Source organism: Haliotis rubra, unplaced genomic scaffold (genome assembly GCF_003918875.1).
Source record: "Haliotis rubra isolate DU_JTF1 unplaced genomic scaffold, ASM391887v1 Scf33, whole genome shotgun sequence".
Classification (NCBI taxonomy): Eukaryota; Metazoa; Mollusca; class Gastropoda; order Lepetellida; family Haliotidae; genus Haliotis; species Haliotis rubra.
The window spans coordinates 2,311,844-2,339,546 of NW_025767002.1; the positions used below are offsets into that span (position 1 = coordinate 2,311,844).

General features: G+C 39.6%; 1 protein-coding gene across 1 annotated transcript in view; it reads right to left on the minus strand.

The window, feature by feature from the left end:
• Nucleotides 1-27,703, minus strand: part of LOC124284162 (glutamate receptor ionotropic, NMDA 2B-like) — a 69,942-nt gene that overhangs the window by 20,203 nt on the left and 22,036 nt on the right. The window contains exon 2 of the mRNA XM_046720225.1: nt 3,226-3,860. Within this exon, the coding sequence (XP_046576181.1) occupies nt 3,226-3,639 (414 nt within the window). The 5' untranslated portion in view covers nt 3,640-3,860. The remainder of the gene's footprint in view (nt 1-3,225; nt 3,861-27,703) is intronic.

The window sequence follows — 27,703 nt, forward strand, 5'->3', positions numbered from 1 at the left end:
CTCTTAAATGTTTTACATGGTGCATAATTTCCATACTTCTACCTAGAGTTTAGTCTTAAATGTTTTACATGGTGCACGATTTCCATACTTCCACCTAGAGTTTACTCTTAAATGTTTTACATGGTGCATGATTTCCATACTTCTACCTAGAGTTTAGTCTTTAATGTTTTACATGGTGTATGATTTCCATACTTCTACTTAGCGATGACTCTTAAATGTTTTACATGGTGCACGATTCCCATACTTCTACCTAGAGTTTACTCTTAAATGTTTTACATGGTGCACAATTTCCTTACTTCTACCTAGAGTTTACTCTTAAATGTTTTACATGGTGCCCGATTCCCATACTTCCACCTAGAGTTTACTCTTAAATGTTTTACATGGTGCGCGGGTTCCCATACTTCCACCTAGAGTGTACTCTTAAGTGTTTTACATGGTGCACGATTCCCATACTTCTACCTAGAGTTTACTCTTAAATGTTTTACATGATGCATGATTTCCATACTTCCACCTAGAGTTTACTCTTAAATGTTTTACATGGTGCACAATTCCCATACTTCCACCTAGAGTTTAGTCTTTAATGTTTTACATGGTGCACGATTCCCATACTTCCACCTAGAGTTTACTCTTAAATGTTTTACATGGTGCATAATTTCCATACTTCTACCTAGAGTTTAGTCTTAAATGTTTTACATGGTGCACGATTTCCATACTTCCACCTAGAGTTTACTCTTAAATGTTTTACATGGTGCATGATTTCCATACTTCTACCTAGAGTTCAGTCTTTAATGTTTTACATGGTGTATGATTTCCATACTTCTACTTAGCGATGACTCTTAAATGTTTTACATGGTGCACGATTCCCATACTTCTACCTAGAGTTTACTCTTAAATGTTTTACATGGTGCATGATTTCCATACTTCTACCTAGAGTTCAGTCTTTAATGTTTTACATGGTGCATGATTTTCATACTTCTACCTGGAGTTTAGTCTTTAATGTTTCACATGGAGTATGATTTCCATACTTCTACCTAGAGTTTACTCTTTAATGTTTTACATGGTGCATGATTTCCATACTGCTACCTACAGTTTACTCTTAAATGTTTTACATGGTGCATGATTTCCATACTTCTACCTACAGTTTACTCTTTAATGTTTTACATGGTGCACGATTCCCATACTTCCACCAAGAGTTTACTCTTAGTGTTTTACATGGTGCACGATTCCCATATTTTTACCTAGAGTTTAGTCTTAAATGTTTTACATGGTGCATGATTTCCATACTGCTACCTAGCTTTTACTCTTTATTGGTTTGCATGATGCATCATTGTTCTACACATCCAGCTAGCTTTTACTCTAAAATGTTTTACATGATGCGTGGTGTTCATTCTTCTACCTAGTTTGTACTCTTTCATAATTTACATGATGCATTATTATTTTACAATTCCACCTAGCTTTTACTCTATAAGGTGTTACATGATGCATGATGCTTATACTTACACTAAGCTTTTACGCTAAAATGTTCTACATGGTGCATGATTCTCATAGTTCCATTACTGAACACCCGTGGGGTGTTAACTCAAGCACCGTGCTTATTATTCATCTATGTTTTCACTCACTCAATCACCCGTCCACGCACTCCCTTGTCAAGTCAACAAGTCTCTCATTCATTCACCTGTCATCTTTAATGTACCCGTTAACATAGAGTTTGAATTCGATGACAGGTCCACATCATAAAACAAACGTTTACGCAGGTTTTGTTTGCAACCAGGAATTTGGTAATTATTTGCATAGCACATTTGCTGCCTTCCGTAGCATCCTAAAAGTGACATTTTTAGGGCAGGCAAAGATGGAGAGCCCAAGCTATGTCGTCACTTTATGTGATTAGCACCTCTCAAAACTAGCACTAATCCAGATAGAGCTGTGGTAATTCCTTGCTTTGAACTCTTGGCATGAATCAGTTCCTGACTGTACAAGCTTTCAGTGTGATTAACGCCGTGATTGGAGACTGACCGAAGGTCAGACTTGCCTCAACTGACCACCATATGAACATCTATAATTGGAGAACGTTGTCAGTAACGGACGTAGCTTGATTAGTGCCTTAATTAGTCGCTTCATCAACTTGCATGAGATATACTTGAGTATTTATCACATAGTGAGTCCTGTTTTACAGTGATAAGGAGATAATGGTTGTGTTGAGATTGTGGAATGATATGGAGGTTAATCAGCGAAGTCATAGTTCATATAATATTAACCGGTGATTATATACTGAAATGTCTGGTGTGTTTGTGAAAGCAAATGCACAAAGATCACGTTTTGGTGAGTGAGTGAGTGAGGGAGTGAGTGAGTGAGTGAGTGAGTGAGTGAGTGAGTGAGCGAGCGAGTGAGTGGTGAGGAAAAATAATCGAGTCTGGACCAAACAATCCAGTGATCAACAGCATGAACATTGATCAACGCAATTGAAACACGTTGTAATGTGTGAACTAAGTCAGCAAACCTGTCAACCCGACCACGTAAATTACCTCTGAGTGAGTGAGTGAGTGAGTTGGGTTTTGCGATGTTTGGAGCAGTATCCACTTACATCATGTAAAGCCCGATGTAATGTAGGTCTCAGCGGTAGCCTAGTGGTTAAAGCGTTGGCTCGTCACGCCGAAGATCCGGGTTCGATTCCCCATATGGGTACAAAGTGGGAAGCCCATTTCTGGTGTCCCCCGCCGTGATAATGCTGGAATATTGCTGAAAGCGGCGTAAAACCAGACTCACTCACCCACTGTGGACACTGTGGACCGTCAGTTGAAACGCCATTTTCATAACCTATTGCTGTGACTATGATTTGCCTATATATTGCAAAAGAAAACATACTACCGAGACAGTAATGTCAGTGAAGAGTGCTCCACTGTCGCATTAGATTGTTCGTGTTTTCCATAACATTTGAAGGATGAACTAAAACATACGGAAAGATATTTTTCAAATGAATACTTCATCATGTAATACACAGATATAGTCAGAGCAAGATACATATATACAGACGAAAAAGCTGAAAGGGAAGAAAATACGGTGTGAAAATTATAATTGGTGGTAGGGGCATGTTTCAGCAAGTAATACCACCTGTGCAAGACAGATTCAGTAATCAATCTTTGCCAAAATGGAAGGAGAGATTTATGACTCGTTGTAGTAAAATGTATTGTTTGTAACTATTCTACAATGTATTGTGCAACATCTTACCTGTGACGTAACCAGGTACTCCGGGTTCCATGTTATCACCGGAAGTCCCAGATACTGAGTGAGACTTTGGAAATAGTGCGTTGCGGCGGGGTTGACGTTGTGGTAGTGGGGGTTGTTGATGTAGATGACAGCAGGTGCTTCTAGCGGAAAGATTGTGTCACAGAAAGCGTCCAGAATATGCTGCGGGTCACCTTCTTTCAGCAGAATGAGCTGCCCCTGGAGGAGAAAGAACCTTCGCAAGGTATTGTCCCTCGATGGCATTGTCCTACCCCCGGGAAGATGACGGCCGTAGTGGTCCCGATCCCGTCGCAGATGCACGATGACGGGGAGGGTGATACGGACCCTCCCCAACGTCCCCGAACCAAGAACACATATCGAGAACACAACTAGGTTAAAAAGCCCATACGTGTCCATTTTTCATACCCGTGCCCTAAGCCAGCGCGTATTGCTGGTTACTTGGACGTGAACACATAAGTCAACACAGGTGCAACACGGGGAGACATCAATTCAGTCATAGCCTCATCCCCCGCAGAAACTGGTGGACAGATATTGGATCCATGTCAAAGTAGTTCTCACATACACTCAACTGCCTTCGCGATCAGCATTTAACACTCTTGCACAGTCGCTGCCACAATCTGTAACAGAAACAAGTTCAGCAGTCAATATTTCTCGTGCTTCCTGATCAGCAAATTGCTTAAAGCATACACATCATTCCTCACAGAGCGCGATGGATCCCTAGACAATGGTAGTAGCCGTTTGTTTGCGATAATAGAGACATTCTAATCTACGCTAGCTAAATTACTGCCTTTCACAAACGGAAAACGACAGTGACGGTGGATGGTGAACCATAGCTAACCTCGACAGAGAATCGCTCTCGCTGTGATCATTCTTATGAGGGAGGGGGAAACCCTACCAATAATCTTCTCACGACCATCTCGCACGGAAACAATGTATCTATAAATGGAACACGAAGATGATAGAGCTTGAGGCTTGTTTTCGTTGACAAGGATATCATGACGAAGCATTTGTATTAGCTCCATACCTCGAAGTAATATTTATTCTTGCGAACAAGCCACTGGTGTCGGACTTCGGTGTGATAACTGAATATATTATTTCTTCGGAGATGAAATTGAGACAGGCTGACGGACAGCCACTGTGGAAAGTATGTTATTATTCATATATGCACAATAAAAGTGGAAATTACCGGGCGATCACAAGCTATGGTAACCTTTAGATCCCTGCCAGATCTTTGCTAAATATGTCGTCAATGTTGTGTAAGAATTTTCAAATGCTTTAATAGCCATGATTTGCATCTGTGTAGCATCGCAGTAAAAAGTGGTTTTGACACAAACTGGGAAATCTCATATTGACACGTTTCTCAAAAAATACAGAATTGAACGTTACGTTCGTCGAACGCTGATCCGTTTCGTGTAATTACAATACGCAGCCCTGATAATACAGTTGTAAAACAATACATTCAGGCATACAAATAAACAATCAGCACAATTACATTGGGTGTGAAATTCAATTAGATTTTCTTGTCTATAGCGGAGTTACAGACAGATTAACGCTTATTGTATAATCGGAATTCTTGAAGTTGGTGTGTCAAAAAATGAAACATTCAACTTTATGGATGACAACTTTATTCTTAGATCGTTATAGCTAGATAACGATGTAGAACCTTCATCGAAACGTCGCTCTATGCAATACAAGCTGTAACGATGTAGGAAGACGTCGCTCTATGCAATAAATAAGACGTTGCCATCCATAACGTTGTATGTTTCAGATTAACTCTTACCTCTATAACACAAGCAATGCTATTGAATACAGAAATATTTTAATACAAATACCCTGAGCACACATTTACCGACAATCGAGTCTGCAGTGCACATCCTAAAAAGTAAAATCGAGTTTTTACTGATACCAACCTGTTAAAACATAAACACTTTTCCAAATAGTAATCCCCTAAGCATCACATGTGTATCTGTTTTTAAAGTATTGCTGGCATCAGATCATGCGCAAGTAGAGCTATCCTGCTTCTCAACGCTTAACTGCGTGCGGTACGAGAGTTTATCAATTCCTTTGGAGAAAGAAACCTATCCTGACGAGGCGGTTTTGCCATTGTGTACGATACGACGCATGGGTAACATGGCAAAAAACACACAGTTCTTTTTAACGACCGAGCCCCAATAGACGATGGCCATTCGTCTTTCTCTGTGCATTCAGTCATTAACTGGCGCTTCTTAGAGCATCGGTGATCCCAAAGGGAATACTGTATGCGAAGATCACAAACAGTGTACTCTGGCTTATGTTCGTTCTGTTTACCATACTTATAATTCAATTTTAAAGTCTTCAGTGATAGGTACTGTTTCTCTAATGCTGTTATGAATGATGGAACGGAGGTCTCTGGCAATTATCAGATCATGACGTAATTTTGCAACCTTTAACATTAATCCATTAGATGATACTTTGTGAAAAAGCAGACTTGAATGCTAATCAAAGATCAACCTATTTTTCCGCGTTTATACAAATTATGAATGAAACATGTAAAGACATGTAAAGATAAATTATCCTTTTTGAAACTGCAAATGAAGTTAAAATACCTTTCTGTGTGTGTTGTTCGTTTGTGCAAAATGAATGGGTGAGTGTCCTGCAATCCAATTGCATGAAACCCCTCTGAAACAGGGTTGGAGGCAGGAACTCTCCTATACTTTTCACGAATATATGCGTACTTTCCTTAATACATATTATTTTCGCAATCCCAAATTTAAACACGTCCTGTTCATCTAGGTAAAATGGAGAGTATATTAATTAAATACCAAATTGTTATCTCCATTTGCTAAAACACCTTCGATGAACATAATTTTCATATTCTGCTAACCAGGTGGATCTACGCAAATTTACTGTTTTTCTTGCATTGCACAATGGCGATTAGCATAATGTGTTTTCAAATATATGTATGTATTCGGTGCCCAGAAATGTTAACACTAGAGATTCCCGGACATCACTAAAAACGAAATATGAAAACACGTAATGTTTATCTCAGACAATGTGGCTAGCTGTTGATAGAGTATTCATGTTGAGGCGTCAGTCGTCCATCTGTTCTAACTTTGTCGTATGAAGATGCCCACTCACGTTACATTCCCTTAGGTTTCAGTATTAACATTAAGGATAAACTTACTTGACCTGATCTTTATTGGCTTGTGCATGATATATGATAGTTATGCCACCATTGGACTCACTTTAAGGGTATTTGTTGAGACTGTTGGTCTGTTGTATTTGTCGTTCAATGTCAGATATGAACACAATTGGTTTATGGGAACAACTAAATGTGAACGTACTTTTCTTTCAATGTGTTCTTTAGAACTCATAATGACAGAGCTCGAATCATACAACTAGAAAACTCATTTCCATAACAAATCTCTGCTAAAAGAATAGTTTCTCTTTGCTCCGTTATACGATTCCGACTATATCATGTGTTTATGTAAAAGCAAACCAACATGTGAAATATCTTCATTTGTCTTCTCAACATGTTTGTTTTGTTTTGTATTGTTTTATTTGTTTGGTGTCTTTTTGTAAGTTTTTGGTTTTTGTACTGTATTTATTGTTGTTGTTTTTGGTTTGGTTTTGTTTGGGGTTTTTGTTGTTGTTGTTTTTGGGGGTTGTTTTGTTTTGTTGTTTGTTTTGGGTGAGTGGGTGGGTTTTTACGTTTTCGGTTTTTTATTTGTTTTGTGGTCTTTTGTATTTCTTGGAGGGGAGACCTGTTGGTTGTCCTTTAAATATTGTGGTGGTCCGTAGATGTCTGACAAGGACGTGAAAGAAGATCCTGTTGGTTACCTTTAGGGTGATGCATAAGAATGCTGTGTACAAAAGCCAGTAGTACATGTAAGTTATAATTACATATTACATTTATAATGCTGCATTCGTTTTATCTATGTCCACAGAACAGTGTGCCCTCGAGTCTTCCCAGCTCATATACTCACTGAGCTGCCTGTTGGGCGACAAAGGTCATCAGTCACATAACCATCTCATCTGAGCTTTTGAGCTCTGGAAACGAGTAACTCATTCAGACGACAAAGCGCCTTAGCGCCTCAACAGTGTATCTTAATCCCCATTTGATAAACAGACATTGTTTTTGTGTTACATACGATAGATGTGTTTACAGAGGCGTGCACGGTCACTTTCCCCTTATCCAAGTGACTCTTTGGCCTCTTCCAAATCTGTGAACATGGGAATGATTAGTTTCGTTTAGTCCGCTTTTGACAATTTCCAGCAGTATGACAAAAGAACCTCAGGAATGGCATCACAAATTGTCAGGAACGCTTTAATCTTAATCTTATTATACCAACTGACGAGTAAACACAAGTACCCATGCATGTTTAATGGCTGATAAAACAAACAAGAAATTGTTATTTAAAGTCATGTTCTTCAAACGAGTATCAGTTACGTTTGGAATGTACGTTTGCAGTGCTTTGTTGACAATTTTATAGTTCAATAAAGATTCAATAACCTAATGTAATGTGGGGGTTATATATTCAATTATCAAGAATATACTTTTTTGCCAAGTAAATTACACGATTTTCCCGAGATTATGCAACAATGTTTACATTATATCTGATCTGTAAATCATCTCATACATATGGCCATGGTTGACTGCAGGCCCAAGGGACTCGTCAGTTCACCATCATCCAGCCTTGAGGGACGATCTGTCTCTGTGATCAATGATAGCTCTGGTAAATCATATTTCGAACGTGTTTTATTCATGTTTTGACATGAATTTCAGAAAATATATGTTCAAAAGGTGGAATTAAGAAGGTAATCTAAATCTTGTAAAACATATTCTCTGATGTAGGGGAATTATCAATGAAGCGATATTTTTCCACGTGTAACAGCGTGTTATAAAAAACAAAGTTGGAGAAGGTTTGAGAAGTGTGTAGTGATTTTGAAATGTATTACGTGTGAAGTATCTCATGAACATTTGGACTACCCCAACTTTCAAAATATACATGTATCTCAGTTTTACCACGCGGACCAGAACGGTTCACAACGGTACTCTTTCGGAACATGTAAAAACACACGTGAAGAAAAGGTCGCCTATCCTTTAACATTCAAAAAAAGGAATGATGGTAATTTTATGGATATACAACTTCTCCATTCTGTATATCCATAAACTTATCATCATTCTTCATCACCTCAACTTCCAAAATGCCATCAAAGAAGTCAGTCAAAAAATATGGCGATCAACAGGAAAAATGTTCTTAAACTTCCGTGTTTATTACTTAATATATTATTGGCTTTCTCAGAAAATGGTTGCAAAATGAATAGTTTTTATTTAAAAAGAAGTATCGATTAACCCCCAACCAGCATGCACGCACGCTATATAACAACCAGCTGACAGGTTATATGTACAGAGACAACCATTAGTTCATTTTTATCAAACTGCAAAACATTAGTTTAGCTTTAGTTTGTTTAAAGTTGCATTATGTACCAGTTTGTTCTAAACACTTCCCATCAGTAATTAATATTAACAATGAACATCCCGTACTTCATCCTTCACTTGCTTCCCTTGTACATTGTCCATGGTTACCATTGTACAAGCGACTCTGCTTTAGGCACAGATTTCTTATGAATGTGGAAAGGGTTATGTCGCGTCTATTAAAACGGCGTGAAGCCATACTAACTCGGTCACTCGTTCCCACGTTCATAAAAGTCTCTGTGTGTATCAAAAGGTGCCAGTAAAACTAATTCTGCAAAACGACATAACACTGTTTTTATGAACGGTCTATCGGCCTTGGTGCCATTCTGACGGGAGTCACAGCAAAACAGGCTACGTCACTTGACGGGAATTCACGAGATCAAAAGGTCTTATCTTCAATATTTGATACTAACCTAATTATAATCCACTCGGCGTCTTTTCAACTGAGGTACTGTCGGGTATTATTGTCGTTCACATTATTGTAATTGCATAGGCGCAGTAAAGTACAGTCTGGGGACAGTAAGATTATTATTTTGGGGGTAAGCTCTCGATAAAATCTCTCAGAGGAGAAATGGCTAGAAATCATTATAAACAATTACAGTGACGTACTTCAAGAGTTTACGGATTCATGTTTAGAAATAAACGAAGAATATTACATTGCAGTTGAATAACATAGAAATTACATTGCAGTAAAAAAAACGTTTTGCATTTCAACGGTTCACTATAATTTCTTGAAAGTATAAGAAATATGGAGATTGCAGCTAAAGTGTAAAGTTTAACGCCTGCTTTATTCTTATGAATAGACTCGATCAATTGTACTTAGTGATATTTGTCATTCGATACAGTCATTTTAAGAAAAACAAATTCAGACATGTTAGAATGTTGTCACCGTATAATTGGCATCACTCTCATCACATACGCCGTTCACGTGGGAGAAACTGTACACGGCGTACACTCCGTACAAGCTGTAAACATCGTACACATTGTACAAGTCGATACATCGTACACATCGTTCAAGTCGATACACCGTACACATCGAACAAGTGGAAACATCGTACACATCGTACAGGTCGATACACCGTACACATCGTACAAGTCGATACATCGTTCACATCGTACAAGTCGATACATCGTACAAGTCGATACATCGTACACATCGTACAAGTCGATACATCGTATACATCATACAAGTCGAAACATCGTACACATCGTACAAGTCGATACGTCGTACAAGTCGATACACCGTACACATCGTACAAGTCGATACATCGTACAAGTCGATACACCGTACACATCGTACAAGTCGATACATCGTACACGTCGTACAAGTCGATACACCGTACACATCGTACAAGTCGATACATCGTACAAGTCGATACATCGTACACATCGTACAAGTCGATACATCGTACAAGCCGATACATCGTTGCATCGTACAAGTCGATGCATCGTGTATCGGGCATCGGGCAAGCTGGACATATCATAATCTTCATATAAGTTGTACACATCTTACAGGTCGACCACATCGAACACATCTTGCCAGCTAAAACGAAGTACACTTCGTACAAGGTCTACGCATCGCACATGTCGACCGCATCGTGCAAGCCATGCACCTATAGTTCAGTCGCACAAGCTATACACACGGTAGCAGTTAACCACATCGTACACATTGGGCAGGCCATACACATAGTAAACAGGATGTGCAGATCGTAAACTTCGCTGAAAGACTTCGCCAACATACGTCCTACGCCTTAAAGAAACTGTACACAACGTTCAGACAGTAAGCGTAGTTCATGTAGTGAGTGAGTGAGTATGGCTTCCATCAATGTTCCAGCAGTATCACGGGACACCAGAAATGGGCTTCACACATTCTACCCATGTGGGGAATCGAACCCGGGCCTTCAGAGTAACGAGCGAACGATAAAACCACTAGGCTACCCTAGCGCCCTTGTACATGTAGTACACATTGTACGTATTCTGTACGATGAATATAAAATGTACATGTAACGTTCTGCGTTAGCATCAAGTGGAGACTGCCTATTTTAGTGGTGTGTGGTCTTCTGCATAGAGCGCAAGTCACAAATTAGGTGAAGTTATGAAACGTTTGTCACGGAGAGTCTTGGATGGGTGACCGTGTTTGGCAGCTTGATTCCTGAGAGTTTCTAGGACTTCTGTCCTGCTTTTCAACGAAGCACCGATGCGATCACACCTTAGGCAAGTGCGTTTGTTCAAAATTGCCTCTGTTCACCCAGCAGAAAATGGGTACCCGGTGGTATGTCATTTGACTGTTAACCTTCCAGCGCCTCACAGGCGGCCTGGGTTATCCGGGGCAATAATGTCTATCATGTTGTATGCACTTAGGGGGCGGTGGGGTAGCCTAGTGGTTAAAGCGTTGGCTCGTCACGCCGAAGACCCGGGTTCGAATCCCCACATGGGTACAATGTGTGAAGCCCATTTCTGGTGTCCTCCGCCGTGATGTTGCTGGAATATTGCTAAAGGCGGCGTAAAACCAAACTCAGTCAGTCAGTATGCACTTATAGTATATCCTGCGTCGTGGAGTTCAGCGCTCTATAAGTGGCCAGTTGTTTTTATTACTATGAGTATTTTCCACAATGAAACCTGCCAGAGTCTCACACCATCAATACATAGTGAAAAGTCGGATAATTTCGATGCACAAACATCAAACATCTCCTGTGACTGTTGCAATCCAATTATTCACAATACGTCAGCACGTAAGAAACATTTAGAAGGAATGTTCAGCAGAAGCATTCCCAGTATACTTGTGTCTCAGGCTATACTCAATCAATTACGTTATTAGCTTGGAAAGGTATGCCGTTGAGAGGAGGAGCTTGCCGGATCACGCCAAATCCTGTCGTCTGAGAGCCCTAGATCAAACTCGCTGAGTGAGAACTTGTGGCGGAAGAGTTTGGAATCCCTAGATAAAGAAGTCATGAACGATGGCGTTAAGAGCCACTTTGCTCAAACTGACCATATGCTTCCGGTAAAAAGGGGAATTTCAGATAAACGACAAATAATAGTTCTGTCTGTTATTTTCGATTGAGTGTCAACAGAATTCATTACAAAAGTGCCAATAATATTTTTTACATGTAATTGTATTATACCAGAACCGGAACTAGAATGTCTCGCGCACCCTCAATGGTGGCACCCTTTCACACCCTAACTAGTAGCAACCTCACTGGCAGCACCTTCGCACACCATACCTGATACCTGATACCAACCTCGCTCACCGTCCATGGTCGCACCCCCGTGCACCCATCACTGGTGGCACCCTTACGCATACGCACCCTTACTAGAAGAACTGGTGGCACCTTCCCACACCCAAACTGGCACCACCCTCACTGGTATCACCGTCGCGCACCCAAACTGGTACCATCCTCACTGATATCACCCTCGCGCACCCTCACGGGTAGTACACTCATTCAACCTTTACTTGGAACAACTTCAAGCACAACTCACGGTCAGCACCCTCATTCAGCCCTAACTACCTAAGTCTTTCAGAACCCTCCTGCAACAGTCACAACTAGCACCCTGCTTCACAACTCTGACAACAGCTCACTTGCCCATCACTGGGAGCAATCCTCTTGATCATCTCACCTTCGTACACAGCAGAGACATCTCCAGCAAATATTTTAGACATTATGTTCCAACTTACACACTGCCAAGCCCGTGATCAGATTAGTCGCACATGTACCAAGGCATGTAAAGGATCACAGCGCGCCCACACATCATCCAAGACAGACCAGAGATACCATAGTTATTGGTATTCCCAGTTGACGTGTTCTTTGTCTACAAGATCATCGGAAACGTGGTTTGACAGAAGGGGTATTATTACTATTGACATTTGAAAGAATAGATGGTTACCAGATCTCACGGGAGCTCGATAAACTGTTATACAGACACGGCCAGTCGATGCTTACATGCACCAGTAACATAATTACACATGGCACTCCGTCTGTAGAACATATCAGAGACCTACACACATACAACGTAACACAATCATACATATTCTGTCTGTTCCAGTCTCTGCTATACGATAATGAAGATAATCAATGATCCAGAAAAAGGCATGTTTAGTGTTCAGACTTGGCATTTAGCTAATGACAAAGAAGGTAAAAAATGAAACATACAACTTTAAAAGTTTAGCTTGATAACGATGTAAGAATATACATCTGAACTGAACTGAACTTTATTTACACTCCACCCGCGTTCTGCGGCATTAGAGGTACAAGTTTACATCATAATGTACAACTTTAATACAAGTATGAAACATAAAGTGGTCATATATACATATCGCTTGGTTGCAAGACATTATTGTTTTGCAAAATATTGCTAACTTCCTAATTGTTCCGAGTTTGTTAGAGTGAAAAAGCTGGTTCATATATTTTTTTCCTTTCTTGGGCCAAAGTAGGGCAAATAAACAAAAAGTAAAATTCATCACAAATGTCGTTTGAATTACAGAGAGTACATATTCTTTCATTTGGGAAAGTTTTGATCCATCGTCCTGTTTCAATTGGTAGATAATGGTTTGAAGTTCTGAAATTAAGTAACGCCCTTCGAAACGTAGCTCTATGCAATAAATAAGAAGCAGTCATCCATGAAGTTGTAAGTTTCATTTTTGACTCAACAACATCTAGAATGCCGATCAAACAATTTGATGAAGAAGGTAACGACTTACGTTGTCATTTCTCTAGAATCCTTTAGATAAGATAACGATACAATAATGTTTTTCAGTGCAAATCTAAATATTGATGTTTACATGGCATCACATCTTCAAAGGATTGTATTTCCGTCAGAATGAATCTTCCAAATTGAAACATGCATTATGTAGAGGCAATTTGGGTGAGTTAAAAACTGAAACAGATTCAACAAAATTATGTTCTTCTTTCATTAGGATGTGTAAAGGATATAATACCGATGCGGACAGAACTTGTTTGGTCCAACTTCAAGCATTATATTGAATGTCATTTTTTTCTATCGTGTAATCTTCATCACGGATATATAACCACGGAGGTGTATATACTGAAGGTCATGAAAATAATTATTCACCTTTCGTTTGGTTACTGTTCAATATTCCAGCAATATTCAAGCTATATGGCGGCGGTAGGTAAAGAATCGAATGTCCCGTGTAATACAATATTTATGAAACGAGTGAATGGTTTGGAATCTAACGAGTGAAAACAAGTTATATACTAATACCATCCACGAGTTTCATAAATATGGTATTAAAAGGGACATAGTTTAATATTTTATTTATTACTCACCCAACATTAGCAAAATAATATCGAGCAAACGAGTGTAATGACTCTCAGCTTTCCGCGAGTCAAGCAAGGTCTACTACTATTGTGACAGAGGTATTAGCATTGTGACTTCATAACTGTAAACCACTTTGACGTCATACGTACGGCATAACATCGTAAAATTATTAAACAGTGATATTTTCAACGGGTGTGTAATAAACTCCAGTGAGCAACATCGTGAGCATCTATTAACGCAGTTGGGATACGATAACATGTGTCATCTATGTCAGCGAGCCTGAACACCCGATACCGTTAGTTGCCTTTTACATCAAGCATGGGTTGCTGAAGATGACCTCTAACCTTAATGTTCACGGGTATGTATTTTTATCTCACGGGATTTTATCATATTAGTTATTTGCATCAAAGCGGCATTGGTTTAAAACGCTCTAGTATTGTCTTCACTGGTAAGAGCCTTATAACTTTTAATGTATGTAGATGTGACAGTGGAGCTATGATTGGTGAACTCCAGCAATGGTTAGAGTAGAGCACCATACATTAAGTGTACATTTTCGTCTGAATAAAGTTTTTGTGGCCAAAGTCGGACGTCCAAGTTCCAGATCTACAATACATAAATATATCAATCAATCTCGAATATTGAAGATAACGATCATGGAGCTATAATCATAATATAATTTACGTCAATGCAACAGAAATCCCAATATGAACTATCCTCAGAAACTGATCCCAATTATTTAAAGGGGAAAATAGCTGTGAACATTATATGAATGGATCTCTAGAAATCAGTAATGACACCGGGTGCCAGCTAAATTTCCTGCTTTACCGATACCGATACCTTTACTGATACCGATACTGACATTCATAATATTTACAAAAATCCTGCCAAGACAATCGAGTTATCGGTGGATAGGAAAATCAAGTTATTTTTCATTTGTGAGTCAGTAATAAGTTTCATTCTTTCGCTATGACCGCTGTGTTGAAATGCAGAGATGGCAATGCTTATACGTATAACCAAAGGTTTGGGAAATAAAATTATATTAATGTTACGGCCTAAATATTTCTTTCATAGCTATCTGAGTATAAGCTGACTGGTTAATCTCGGGGACTTCAGTCCACCATCAGAAACATCGACCCAGTTGAAGTACAAATAGAAACTATAGTCCAGACGAATACTCAATCTTGATTATCCTTGGAAACAAATTCCTGAAATCGCTGCTGAAAGCAAGGTCGATTGCAGGTCCTTATCCTGAATCTGCGTTTATGATTCAACTCCAAATAGTGATGACACCAGGTGTCCGCGAAACTGAAGTGTTCGGAATGCTTTGTTGTCATCATGAGCTTTGACCCACTTCCCAAGAGAATCATCAGACAAATATACGTGAGTAAAAGTGCACAATACATATCTGTCATGAGGAGCCCCAAGTTGATCAAACCACACCATGGCGGGATGACCTTTTCAGTTTTTTGTCTTTGGAAACTGTATGGAATTCCTTCAGTGTTCCAGCAAGTTAATGTCATGTAAAGAAGCATATGCATTGTGAGTGACAGATACATTTAAATATTTAATTCACCATCTTGATTTTTTGGAAATGATTTGTTAAATTGCTATGTTGGCCTCAGTTTCTGAAACCGTAAATCACAGATATGATTATAAAATGGCATGAGCAAAATAAGTGAGGTTTGTCAGGTTTGCTACACACATTAGCATGGCGTTGACCCAAAGCTTTTGCAATCATTTGGTGTATTTTCGTGTAATTGTTGTTGTGGTGGTAGTGGTGGTGTTGGCACTTTCAGTCGCACTGATATGCTTCTGCATTTTCGCTTTGTAATAATACATGTACCTATAATATTGTTTTCTTTCCAAATCCGGGACGAATTTTGTAAAAAGCGCGATCATATATTAACCTGATTCAATCTACAAAAGATTTACCACAATGCACAAATCCCAGAGCAAAATGTCCTTCTAAAAAAAAAGATCTCGATCTCTTCGCGAATTAACATCATCTGAATGAAGAAACAAAAAGCCTTAAATCCTTACCCGAATTCATCACATCTTCTTTTACGTGGACTTGTGTGAGTTTATTGATCGAGCATGAGGATAAAAAAATATTCACACTCATGTTGGACGTTTGCCAAGGAAAAGTCACCAATGCTGAATTGAATTCATGTAGAAAAAATGGTAGTGTCTGTGATACGATTTTCCTTATTTCCAGATTTCCTTTTCAACTGTACCTTGTTAACTATTGCCAGAACCTCTCATTTTGCGGTTTTTAAAGAGGCTTTACGGTAATTAGCAATGGCTTAATGGTAAATGGTTGAGAACAGGTTGGTCGATTTATCAAAAATGTAATGGTGACACATTTATCAATCTTGTGCTGGCGAGTATTAATGATGTACTCATGTTCATATATCGTCACCCCTATACATTGACCTATATTGGCATCGAAGAGGTAAACAACAAGATAGATTCAAAGTTGGCCACCATCATGGTGGTGGTGATGCTTTGGTGGTATGTATGGCTCTGTGCACAGAGTCCAGGTCACAAATCAGTTAATGTTAAGCAGCACTGGTCACGGAGAGTCCTTGAGTGCGACACATGTCATAGTATCACAATTGCGTAGATCGAAGCTCATGATGTTGATTACTGTATTGTCTGGTGACCCGTGAAGATCAGGGTTAGAATTGGTCTTCAGTAACCCATGCTTGTCGTAAGAGGCGACTAACGGGATCGGGTGGTCAGGCTCGCTGACTTGGTTGACACATGTCATAGTATCCCATATGCGTAGATCGAAGCTCATGATGACTTGATTGTCTGGTCCAGACTCGATTATTTGCAGACCGCCGCCATATAGGCTGGATAATTGCTGAGTGCAAACCAACCAACCAACTACAGTGTTCAGAATCAGAAAATATGTCACTTTGGTTTGGCCTCCATGCACTACATCAAACGGTTCAGTAAGGTGTTGCGCCACAACGCGCCCGACAAGGGAGATGATCCGTCAAAGCGTACTGTCAGTTTGGCAATTCCCGTGTAACACGTCTATCTGGTCCCTTGGTCTGACAAGAACATCGCTTAATCTTGCCAAACAGGTTTGTGGTACTGGTAACTGCTAAAAAAACGCTCAACACGCGGTCCCAAACATGCTAGAGACGGATTCATATCAGGACCTTTCGCTGGCGATGGCAATTTGCTTGCAAAAAAAACATTAATTGATTCGGCTCTGTAGGGTCGAGTGTCGTCGCCTTGAAGAAGGAAATTGTTGCCATACATCCTGCGAGGATTTGACCGTCCTATCACTGCGATGGTGACAATCACAGATGCCACAACCTTGAGACATAACCTTCACAATCCTCATGAACCTTTACACCACTGCATACCCGTGAGACTGAACCTTCTTCCTTTACACACAATCCTCACCCTGAACCTTTACACACAATCTGCATACCCGTGTTCTTCCTTTACACACAATCTGCATACCCGTGTTCTTCCTTTACACACAATCTGCATACCTGGGTTCTTCCTTTACACACAATCTGCATACCTCTTCCTTTACACACAATCTGCATACCCGGGTTCTTCCTTTACACACAATCTGCATACCCGTGTTCCTTTTTTAAGGAACCTTGTCTCATCTCAGATTATCTCAATATAACATGACGCCAACCTTGTAAGTGCACTTTTCGGTGCTATTGGGCCCACAAACACGTAAAACGTTTGGGGTTCATTTGTCGAAAACGGTTGACGGACCGGTTGTCTTGTCCCTGTTTCCTCTTGCAATGAACCTGCGATGAACAGTTTGACGGCTAGCTCTGGATTTAACGCTAATCAAAGCACCCCATCTCTCCCTCAGTGTTGCTACTAACAAACGTCGATTAGATCTACGTCTTGTTAGGCGGCACGATACACGGTGATCACGCCCTGTGGCCTTTTGGGAATGTCCTGGAAGTCTTGGGGAGACCGCATTTTCTTCTGTAAATACCTTTGAGTCTCTGAAAGCATCTCACGTTAACGTTGAAATGACGGCTGATGACGCCATTTGTTGCTCCAGCTCGGGTCATTCCGGCGATTTTGCTACGTATTGTAGGAGGCGACCACTTAAGAGTTGTGTTTAGGACAAGAAATTATGAATGTATTGCATGGGACCGATTTATAACTCTGTCTCAAGCCATTTAAGCGCTTTCTTCAAACGTCTTTTCACGAATATATAAACACAATTGAGGGGGATGTTTGCAGTTTTGAGTTTGAATATATCACGTTTCATATACTGTCATTGTTTATACCATACATTATGTATCAGGATTAAGCTGAATTGAACAATATAACATGCATACATACACATGCACACACTACCCGTGAAGATCCGGGTTAGAATTGGTCTTCAGTAACCGATGCTTGTCGTAAGAGGCGACTAACGGGATAGGGTGGTCAGGCTCGCTGACTAGGTTGACACATGTCATTCTCTCCCAATTGCGTAGATCGATGCTCATGCTGTTGATCCCTGGATTGTCTGGTCCAGACTCGATTATTTACAGACCGCCGCCATATAGCAGGAATATTGCTGAGTGCGGCGTAAAACTCATTTCACTCACTCACATGCACACACAAACGCGCACGCACACACACAAGCTTCTTGAAACCATCAGATTTGTCAATCATGTGCATCATTTTTTCAAACTAGTGATCAGACACAAGATGTTGGATTCTTGCAAAGATTCATTAGCGTATCAGGAACATGACATTATAATTTGATTTGTTGTGTTTGTGTCGTACATGTATCAGGTTCTGGTATGTGTATCGGGAGCGAGCTCGTACAAGGTTTCATGTTAGCAAGCCCGACAAAAACTAAACCTGGCATAGCGTGTCTTCCGCTGACATCATCAATTTTATCATTTTTCAACGAACTGCACTATTTTCCTAACAGTTTTCGGTCTTGGCCCGGGAACAGCTTTTCATCGCTATAGCCCAAGGGTGCGACTGTCAAACTGCTGGCAGATTTTATTTTGTCGCGCAATGACACCATTACCGTAGATTGCTACCGCAGTTTTGTGGTGACATATGAAGCTGAGAAAGTGTTGTAATTTCCACAGTTATTTACATCATGGCTTTCAGAATTTGAGAGTCAGTCAGTGCAGCAGGATATTGTCATAAGCACCTGTTGCTGAAATTGACATTGCTATCTTTTGTATGGAATGAAATGCTATATTTATGCAGATTCCAATTTCAAATGCGAACTAGTGACGCCGGTGTTTCCTATTGAATATGTGTTGCATATGATCGATGGAATGTGTAGGAATATTAGGATTCAGCGTATCAGACATCACACAAAGACAAATGATAATGATGTTGGAATCGTGTGTATGAGTATTGCTTCAGACACACCAACACACACACACACACATACATACACTAGGGCCTACACATATACTTAAGAACACACGCGCACATAAACACAAACTTTATGTACAGAAGATGTTATAATCAATAATGTTCCCAAATATCTTTTTCAAAATCTGCCGATGCTTCAACGCTGACACATTTACACATGTAAGACGTTGTGATGTAGAACTGAAAAGGCAAGCAAAAGATCGAGAGCGACAAATGGTTGCTCGAGGTATGCTTCTAACGGAAGCACCAGGACTACGGAACCGGGTTTCCCGCTGAGACCAAGATAAGCGATAATGCTATCAGGTCTTGTTTTTGTATAGAATGACCAGTTCTTGCTTTCCTGGTATTGATTAAACATGAAACTAATCAGCTCCAATTTGCGGATCATCATAAACCTAGGTCATGAGCCCAAGGTAAACACTGCGGACATATTGAACACAAACATGGAGATTGTCGGACATCGGGGGGATACGTGTACTTTGGGCAAGCTAGGGTTAGGGTTTGCTTTTTAAAGGGAGAACGTAGTTACTTTCTAGTTCGAAGATGTTAAATTAACTATACTGCCTTTGTTTTAAATCCACAAGCCATCTGTAAGTACTTGGCTGACTGATCTTGGGTCATTTCAGACTGAATATTGTTGTCAACCAACAACCAGCGGATCCTTGTGTTCTTTAAAAAAGGTAACATAGCTTTACAGAACTGTGTATTAGTGCATCACACGACCCGTATACACATACCCTCTATCACATGCGGACTAGATTCCACAGATTGTCCCGACTGGCATTCACCATTTTGTGATTGAGTTTGATTTTATGCCGCGTTTATCAAGGTGACACAAAATGGGCTTCACCCATTGTATCTACGTGGGGAAACGATCAGCGGGCCTTCACGTGACTTGCGAAAGCATTAACCACTAGACCACCACATCATTCAGGCTAGTTTGACAATACCTTTAGAGATAACATATGAGGAAGTGAGAAAGCTTCTGGCAGCACTCAACATTATCATAGAAGAACCATGTCGGCGTGTGCATAATATTATCTTGAACACACAAATATCGCTGGAGTATAGGTAACGGTTCATGTCATCAAGATGTTATTGCAGAAACACAGTGCAACTACCAAATCACTATTCAAGTCGGCTTTTTCATCAAACACCAATGAAGACATTCACGTCTACCCTTGCCCAAAGGGATGCCACATGTTGGGGGGGCAATAAGGCAAACCCAAAGAAAGCTTGACATACAATTTACGTTTTCGAATTCCAAAATACCAATACCACGTAACAACAGTTATTCCATCGATTATGGCCAGTGAATTAAGATGTATTGTGTAACCAGATGAGAACCAATTTGTTATTTACAAACCACGGATAAATTCCATCCATTACGACATAAGCACTGAGTTCCAGTGATCAAATACGAAAATATCGGACATTAAGCCTTCGTGTTACTGGCAAATGTTTGTTGTTCGGAAGCTATTTGTGGAAATTACTAACAAGGTATTAAAACAGCCTGTCTCTTCCTTGATAGGCCATTGGTTCCAAGCACAAGACTCCCATTGCAGTTTTCCCCAATAGACTGCTATTGTCCTCCCAATCTGTTCTGCATTCATTCCAGACTTTACAGAAACATGTAGTTATTCTATGCAGTGGCGGTAGTTGGAAGAGTCTTTTAGTTTATGGTTCAGCGGAGATTATTTTGTTCTCGAAGACAGGTTCTGAAAACTTTAGAGATTCAATGTTTGTTTTTGTTTACATGTCTGTGTTAGCTTCGACATGTGTAAATACTTGTACTTGTCTTCATCATGTGGATAATTGGATACGATTGAGGGTAAGTTCAATCCGACAATGGAACTTCGTTAATACGGACACTCCCTACGTTGGATGACGTTGGGAACGTCTTCATGTGTACTACTTATAATAAGCTTAAATTGAAGTTCATACACAGAGCAATGGTCTCGATGACAATTGGTTTAAACTGTTCCTGTTTTTCTACACTGATAGTCAGTTTGTTACTTAGCGCCGCACTCAGCAATATCCCAGCTAAATGGCGGCGGTCTGTAAATAATCGAGTCTGGACCAGACAATCCTTGTCCTAAGAAGGGCGTCGCACTTGCTACAGACCACAGTGATTGGTTCCTCGACCTTGTCTTCTGTGTGTTTAAGGCTGAAGTGCTCCCAGACTTCTGCCTTGCCTTTTTCATTGAAAAAGACTGACTTCCTTTGCCATCTTTGAAACCCGAATGTTGACGGAAGTGTAAGAATGCTCATGTACGTAAGGGAGGTTAATTTAGAATACACTTCTTATTTTCCCGGTCTTGTAGTTTTGAATTACGGAAACATTTCGAAGGTGTTTGGCAAGTGTACAACATTAAACACATGACACAAATTGCTGTTTAACATCACCAGATATACTGGGCATTCAAAAATAATATTTTGACATGTATCGTGGAACGAATGAACCTCCTGGGACCACGTTTGAGACCACATTAACAGGTTTTCAATCTTCGTCACATTCCTTGTGTGCATATACAAAAAGGTACGCACTCGTCTAAAAAGTATCACTGTATTTTCTCAGATTGCAATTTTGATAAATACCTTTCTGGCTGTAAAGAGCTCTTACAAGAACTATGAATGTCAAATATTGATCTTTCGAATAGCAATAATGTCCAAATTTGAAAAACGCTCCAACTGCTACTTATCGAAATTCTTTCAAAAAGGCATTGTCAAATAGCATAAGTGTCCAAATCAGCAAAACAAGCACCAATTGCTACTTATCGAAATTCTTTCAAAAGGTTTCGTTTGTTTTCAACAGTTTGGCTTTTCCATCCAAACTCATGTCCATCAACTTCCGTTGCCTAGACACCCACATAGGTCTATGTGCAGACATCACGCATCAAGGAGATAATTATGGTAATATCCCATTTCAGTAACGTATTATCCCAACCCAAACTATAAATAAGATGTCTAATAACCTAGCTACTTGTGACAAAGATACCATTTGTAAAGGTCTCCAATGCTTCAGAATGGCTCATCTTAACATATCCCCGGGAGTGTTACACTGGACAACAATCATTGGACATAAACATTTCCAAGGGTATCAATGATGCCATGATGTATGCCTCTGTCAGAAAGAACAACTATCTTTATTTTGGAATATCCCTCACACCTACAATTAGCACAGGAAGATCAAATGTTCCCAGCGACACATTCATCGAGAATGAACAAGCACCTTCCAGGATGACACTAGGATTTATATAACAACGACACGATGCGTTTGGTAACTGGTGAGATTTTCGTAACAAATACATCAGACTGAAAGGTCAACATTTCAGTTCTTTGAGTAGATATTGAAAAACTCGACAGTGTCCCTGTCAGGGGAATAAGGGAGCGACAGTAAGGCGGAATCCAGTACCGGAACGTAAAACATATGTTACACAAATCATAGGGGTCTAAATGTCATCAACATAAGTTTTATTTTTGACTGAGCAATTTCTCAAATGTAAACCGATAGGATTTTGAAATCTCAGTATTTTCTATCTGCTATATTACAGAAGACCGACAAATTTGTTGCGGGATATTTTTGTCCATTATATTGTAATAGATGTTAGTTGTGCTGAAAAGATACGACTTGAGTTTCACTTGGCTAACCAAACAGCTACACGATAGTGAAGGTTGAAGCTATTGACTGCATGAGTATTAGCTTAACATCACTAACACAACATTACACAGATGCTCTATAAGTTATTTATGACCAGATGTAGTGCTGGCCTACTGAAATACCAAACATCGATACCCCACTCAGATTCCGAGCCAACCACACCTTGTTAAGTTCCCGTAACTCTAATACCAGCATTGTTGGAGTATATATGACCAAAAGGTGACAAAACCGGACCGGACCGGACCGAACCCGACGTCCTGCAACACCGTACCTTTGACCACATATCAAGAGGAGAGGCAAACTATAATGCAATCATGTGTACATTTATAACACTCCAAATCAAAACCATTTACAAAACTCAATTTATTTCATTATCTCGGCCAATGACTCAGTGTCTGCTTGGATTTCGTTTCCAGCTTCTGGGGGCTTTTTCACCCACGCTTGCTGACATCTCATCCTAACGGGTACCCACTCACTGCTGAGTGAACAGAGGCATACTACGCCCAAATTCTCGCCACTATGGAGACACCAAATGTAATATATTTTTAAGCCAGGTGCAAGTCAGAAGCCATCCAGAGGCGGGATAGGTCTGCCGAAGTGCCAAACGACGAAGGTGACCTTCATAAACACCAAACATCAAGTCAAGTCAAGGTCAGAAGCCCTACAAACTATCTACAGTTATACTTGTCAAGCTACGGACACCCATCCAAATTCACATGTCAAGATTCCGTCTCCTGGAAGAGAGGAAACAGTTACATCTGAAAATAACCCATTTCTATGCTCCCAAGAGGAGAAACAAATGAATTAATGTTAGCTATTCAATGCATCAGGTCAACATTCTCTTAAATTAAACCTAACGATAAATAGACGTAAAATAGACGTTATCTTCCCGTGGCGCCATTTCGGCAACATTGAAAATACTACATATCAGTCTTGTATTATTTTCAAACCTATGACGCCTTTCTTGAAATGTAAAAATAGACAGTAAGCAAATGAATAAGTACATACAATCTTCTAAGACCAAAATAATGAAATTCCCTATCTACATATTCATAAACCCACACTTAGATACAGTGGGAATCGTACAACGGGCGATGTTTTTACCAGTAACTTCTTAAAAATATGACAGGGTTTTTCATGTGATTAATATAATGCTTCACATTACAAAACTTCACATCTGGGTTCTGACACGTCCATAAATTCAATTAAATACAGATAAACTAAATCGTTTATTACCTCTTTTTGCATTAAGGTCTTGCAATGGAAGGATGAATTGATCGCTCGAGTGTTAGTTTGATTAAACTTTGAAGTAATTCAACTTGTTTTATATACAAGACTGTTCCATTTGTCCGGGTAACTGATTCAAAATTATTGATATACAGAAACAAATATAGATATCTTTAAAACAATGAAAGATATAAGTAATAAATTGAAAACAGCTTCCCACAGACACTGGATATTACTGGAATACTGTTCCAAGCCGCCTGAAGACCAAGTCACTGACTCTTTGCCTGCAACATTTGGTCATATGTCTGATTACATACTATACACAGTTGTGATTCTTATATATTGATTACCTTGCAGCGACAATACAATATTTGACAATACAAGCACCATCTACGAGTACAGGACTCTATACACCCACACAAGTAAAGCGGATCCGAAAACCAATCTGCTACCAGATGAGATCAGTTAGACAGCATGTTGTAACATTGTCCAGCTGTAGATTTATTGATTGTGAAAACATTACAGCTCTTACTGATTCGATAAGGCCGAAGTTATATTAGTAAAAAGACTAGTTAGAATACTTTTGGGTGAGTGTATTGGTCGGGGGCGATGTTGTGCGGGCAGTAAACATTACTGTCAGTTTCAGGGTCTGGAAGATAATCGATTATGGGCCAACATATCAAGTGATCCGCTACGGAATCTGACCTTATTTGTCGGAGGGTTGTGGGGTAGTCTTGTGGTTAAAGCGTTCGCTCGTCACGCCGAAGGCCCGGGTTCGAATCCCCACATAGGTCAAATGTGTGTCCCCCTGTCGTGATATTCCTGGAATATTGCTCAAAGCGGCGAAAACCTAAAGTCACTCAGCATAGGTATACAGAGGACCTGCATCACTTTGGAGCCAACACACGACATCCAAAGGGAAAATATTACCAGCATATTTATTTTAATATCAAATAATATGAATGTAAATGACAGGGTGGGCAAACAAGCTGGACTCGGGCAGCATAAGTATGACATCTAAATTCCTAGCTTGATCCAATTACAATGTAATGTATGGCTTGCCATTTAATAAAACTCCAATACATATGGGTTTTCTCCTTTAGGAGAACCTTATGGAAAAACGGTGAACCAATTTGGAATTACTGTCGTAAATGACTTTCTTATTGATCAGTCCTTTCTCAACTGTGCGATAAACGACGAATCTAGAAATAAGATTTTAACCTAGGAATCCTCACCTCAGGAGTGGAAGTATCGTTAATACCTCTAACTGTTGTCTTTGAACTCTTTTTCAAAATGGATACTGGAATGTCCAAAAACACCATTACCGTATCCATTAAGTGAATATTGCTCCTTAAACAATAAAATGTTTCCACGATTCAACAAAATAAAATGCTGTCGATAAGGTTAATCCCGTATAGTCGCTTCCAAACGGTTTCGATATATTCAACGGACTAGGACGCTTTTACAATATCTAATTACACGTGGCTCATTGCAAATTGATTTCCACTGGTTAAGCTGTTTAGTGGGGCTCTGCGGACCACGAAGCAGGAAGGTTTGGCATGGAAACGATTTTATAATATTGTGTTACGCCTGATACTGAAAAACATATTTACTCGTAACTTTATTACCAATGCTATCGCAATATGGCTGTGAAACTGTCGATGCAATGTAAAATTTTATCTCACTCACTCACCAATGCTAAATGTTATGCATAATAATTTTACATTTTTTGTTTCCTTAAGCAATAACACAAAAAACTATTTTGTACTTTTTGATTTTGGAGGAGAAAATCTTCATACGTTTTTTATTCTGGAATACTGCCTTAAGGTATATATTGAAATAAGGTATACTTTTTGTCTGTGTTTGAAAGTGTTTCTTGACAACGACTTAAAGTTTCGGAAATAAGAAACATGAGGAAACAAAAACGATCCAGCCTCTGGCAAATTTGCTTACAAATGTTAACAGATCCTACACACTGATATAAATGGAACTCTTCTGAGCTTTCATGTTTCTGGAGGCTTAACGCAGGATTGGGTGATTTCGTGTGCCTCGTCAACTCGTTAGTATCACAGTTACGGACTTAATTTAAATTTGATTTAATTTAAAAGTAAAACATATCACAATTCAGTTATTGGAACTTTATTTTCTGGCTGGTTGCGTCAATACGTCGACAGTACAAACATCAATCAAACGCAACGTGTTCCGAATATGGATATGACAGAAAAAGAGAATTTAAAAACATTAACGGGTCATTATGTAATGTTTATGCGTTTCAATACACATCAGAAAATGGCGTGTGGTCTCTCTGATTAAGTATTCGGGACAGATATATTTTGATATTTAATGGTGATGATTTGTTGAGATCTGATGGGGAAGTCACGGCTGTGATCGGAACCGAACGGGCTTAATACATAAAGCGACAAATTCCTTTCCACATCCTGAAGAAATATCTGGTAAAAGCAGTCGATTGTACAGTTGTATATATCTACATCTACATCTACATATATTGTATCATGAGTATATACTTATTTCAGCAGTATTACAGCTGTACGAGTCTTTTTATAATATTCATATATTTCCAGAGGAACAGATAAGCTGCGTATCTGCGTAAATTACGCAAATATTCATGTGAAAACTCAATTCCTATTACGTCTATTGCGTACATGTACGCTTGATTTTTTGTAAATACTCAATATATTTGATCTTACATGCGTACACACAAAAATGTTAAGGTATATTGAGAGGTTCTATTTCAGCACATGAACTCGGCAACTTGCAGTCTTTCTTATCGTTTCTCATATTACTGATCTAATATAAACAACAAACACTTAAACCAACATTTAAACTATGTTATATTTTTACGATTAATGTAAAATGACAAAACACCCAACTGAGTTTGAGTGAGGTGGGTACAATTTATTTGGTTACTCAAAGAAAAATCAGTATACCCAATTGAGATGAACACAAGCGCGTACATAACTCAATGACCCGAAAAGTTATCTGTAGCTCTGTATTTCATTTCAATATCATATGTTCTCGTCACGATATGGCTGAAATATTGCCGATGTGACGTTAAATATTAACTCACTCACTCACTTACACCTGTACGACTGAGAGAGTGAGTGAGTTTAGTTTTACGCAGCACCCAGCAATATTCCAGCTTTATGGCGGCGGTCTGTAAATAATCGAGTCTGTACCAGACAATCCAGGCTTCAACAGCATGAGCATCGAACTACGCAATTGGGAACTGATGACATGTGTCAACCAGGTCAGCGAGCCTGACAACCCGATCCCGTTAGTTGCCTCTTACGACAAGCATGGGTTACTGAAGATCAATTCTAACCCGGATCTTCAGGGTGCTGTGGGACTGAATTCTCAAGGCTAAGTGAAAACGTCCACGATCACAGTTACGTCCCTTGGCCGAAATCAGTATCCACTTGTCCTGGTAACTG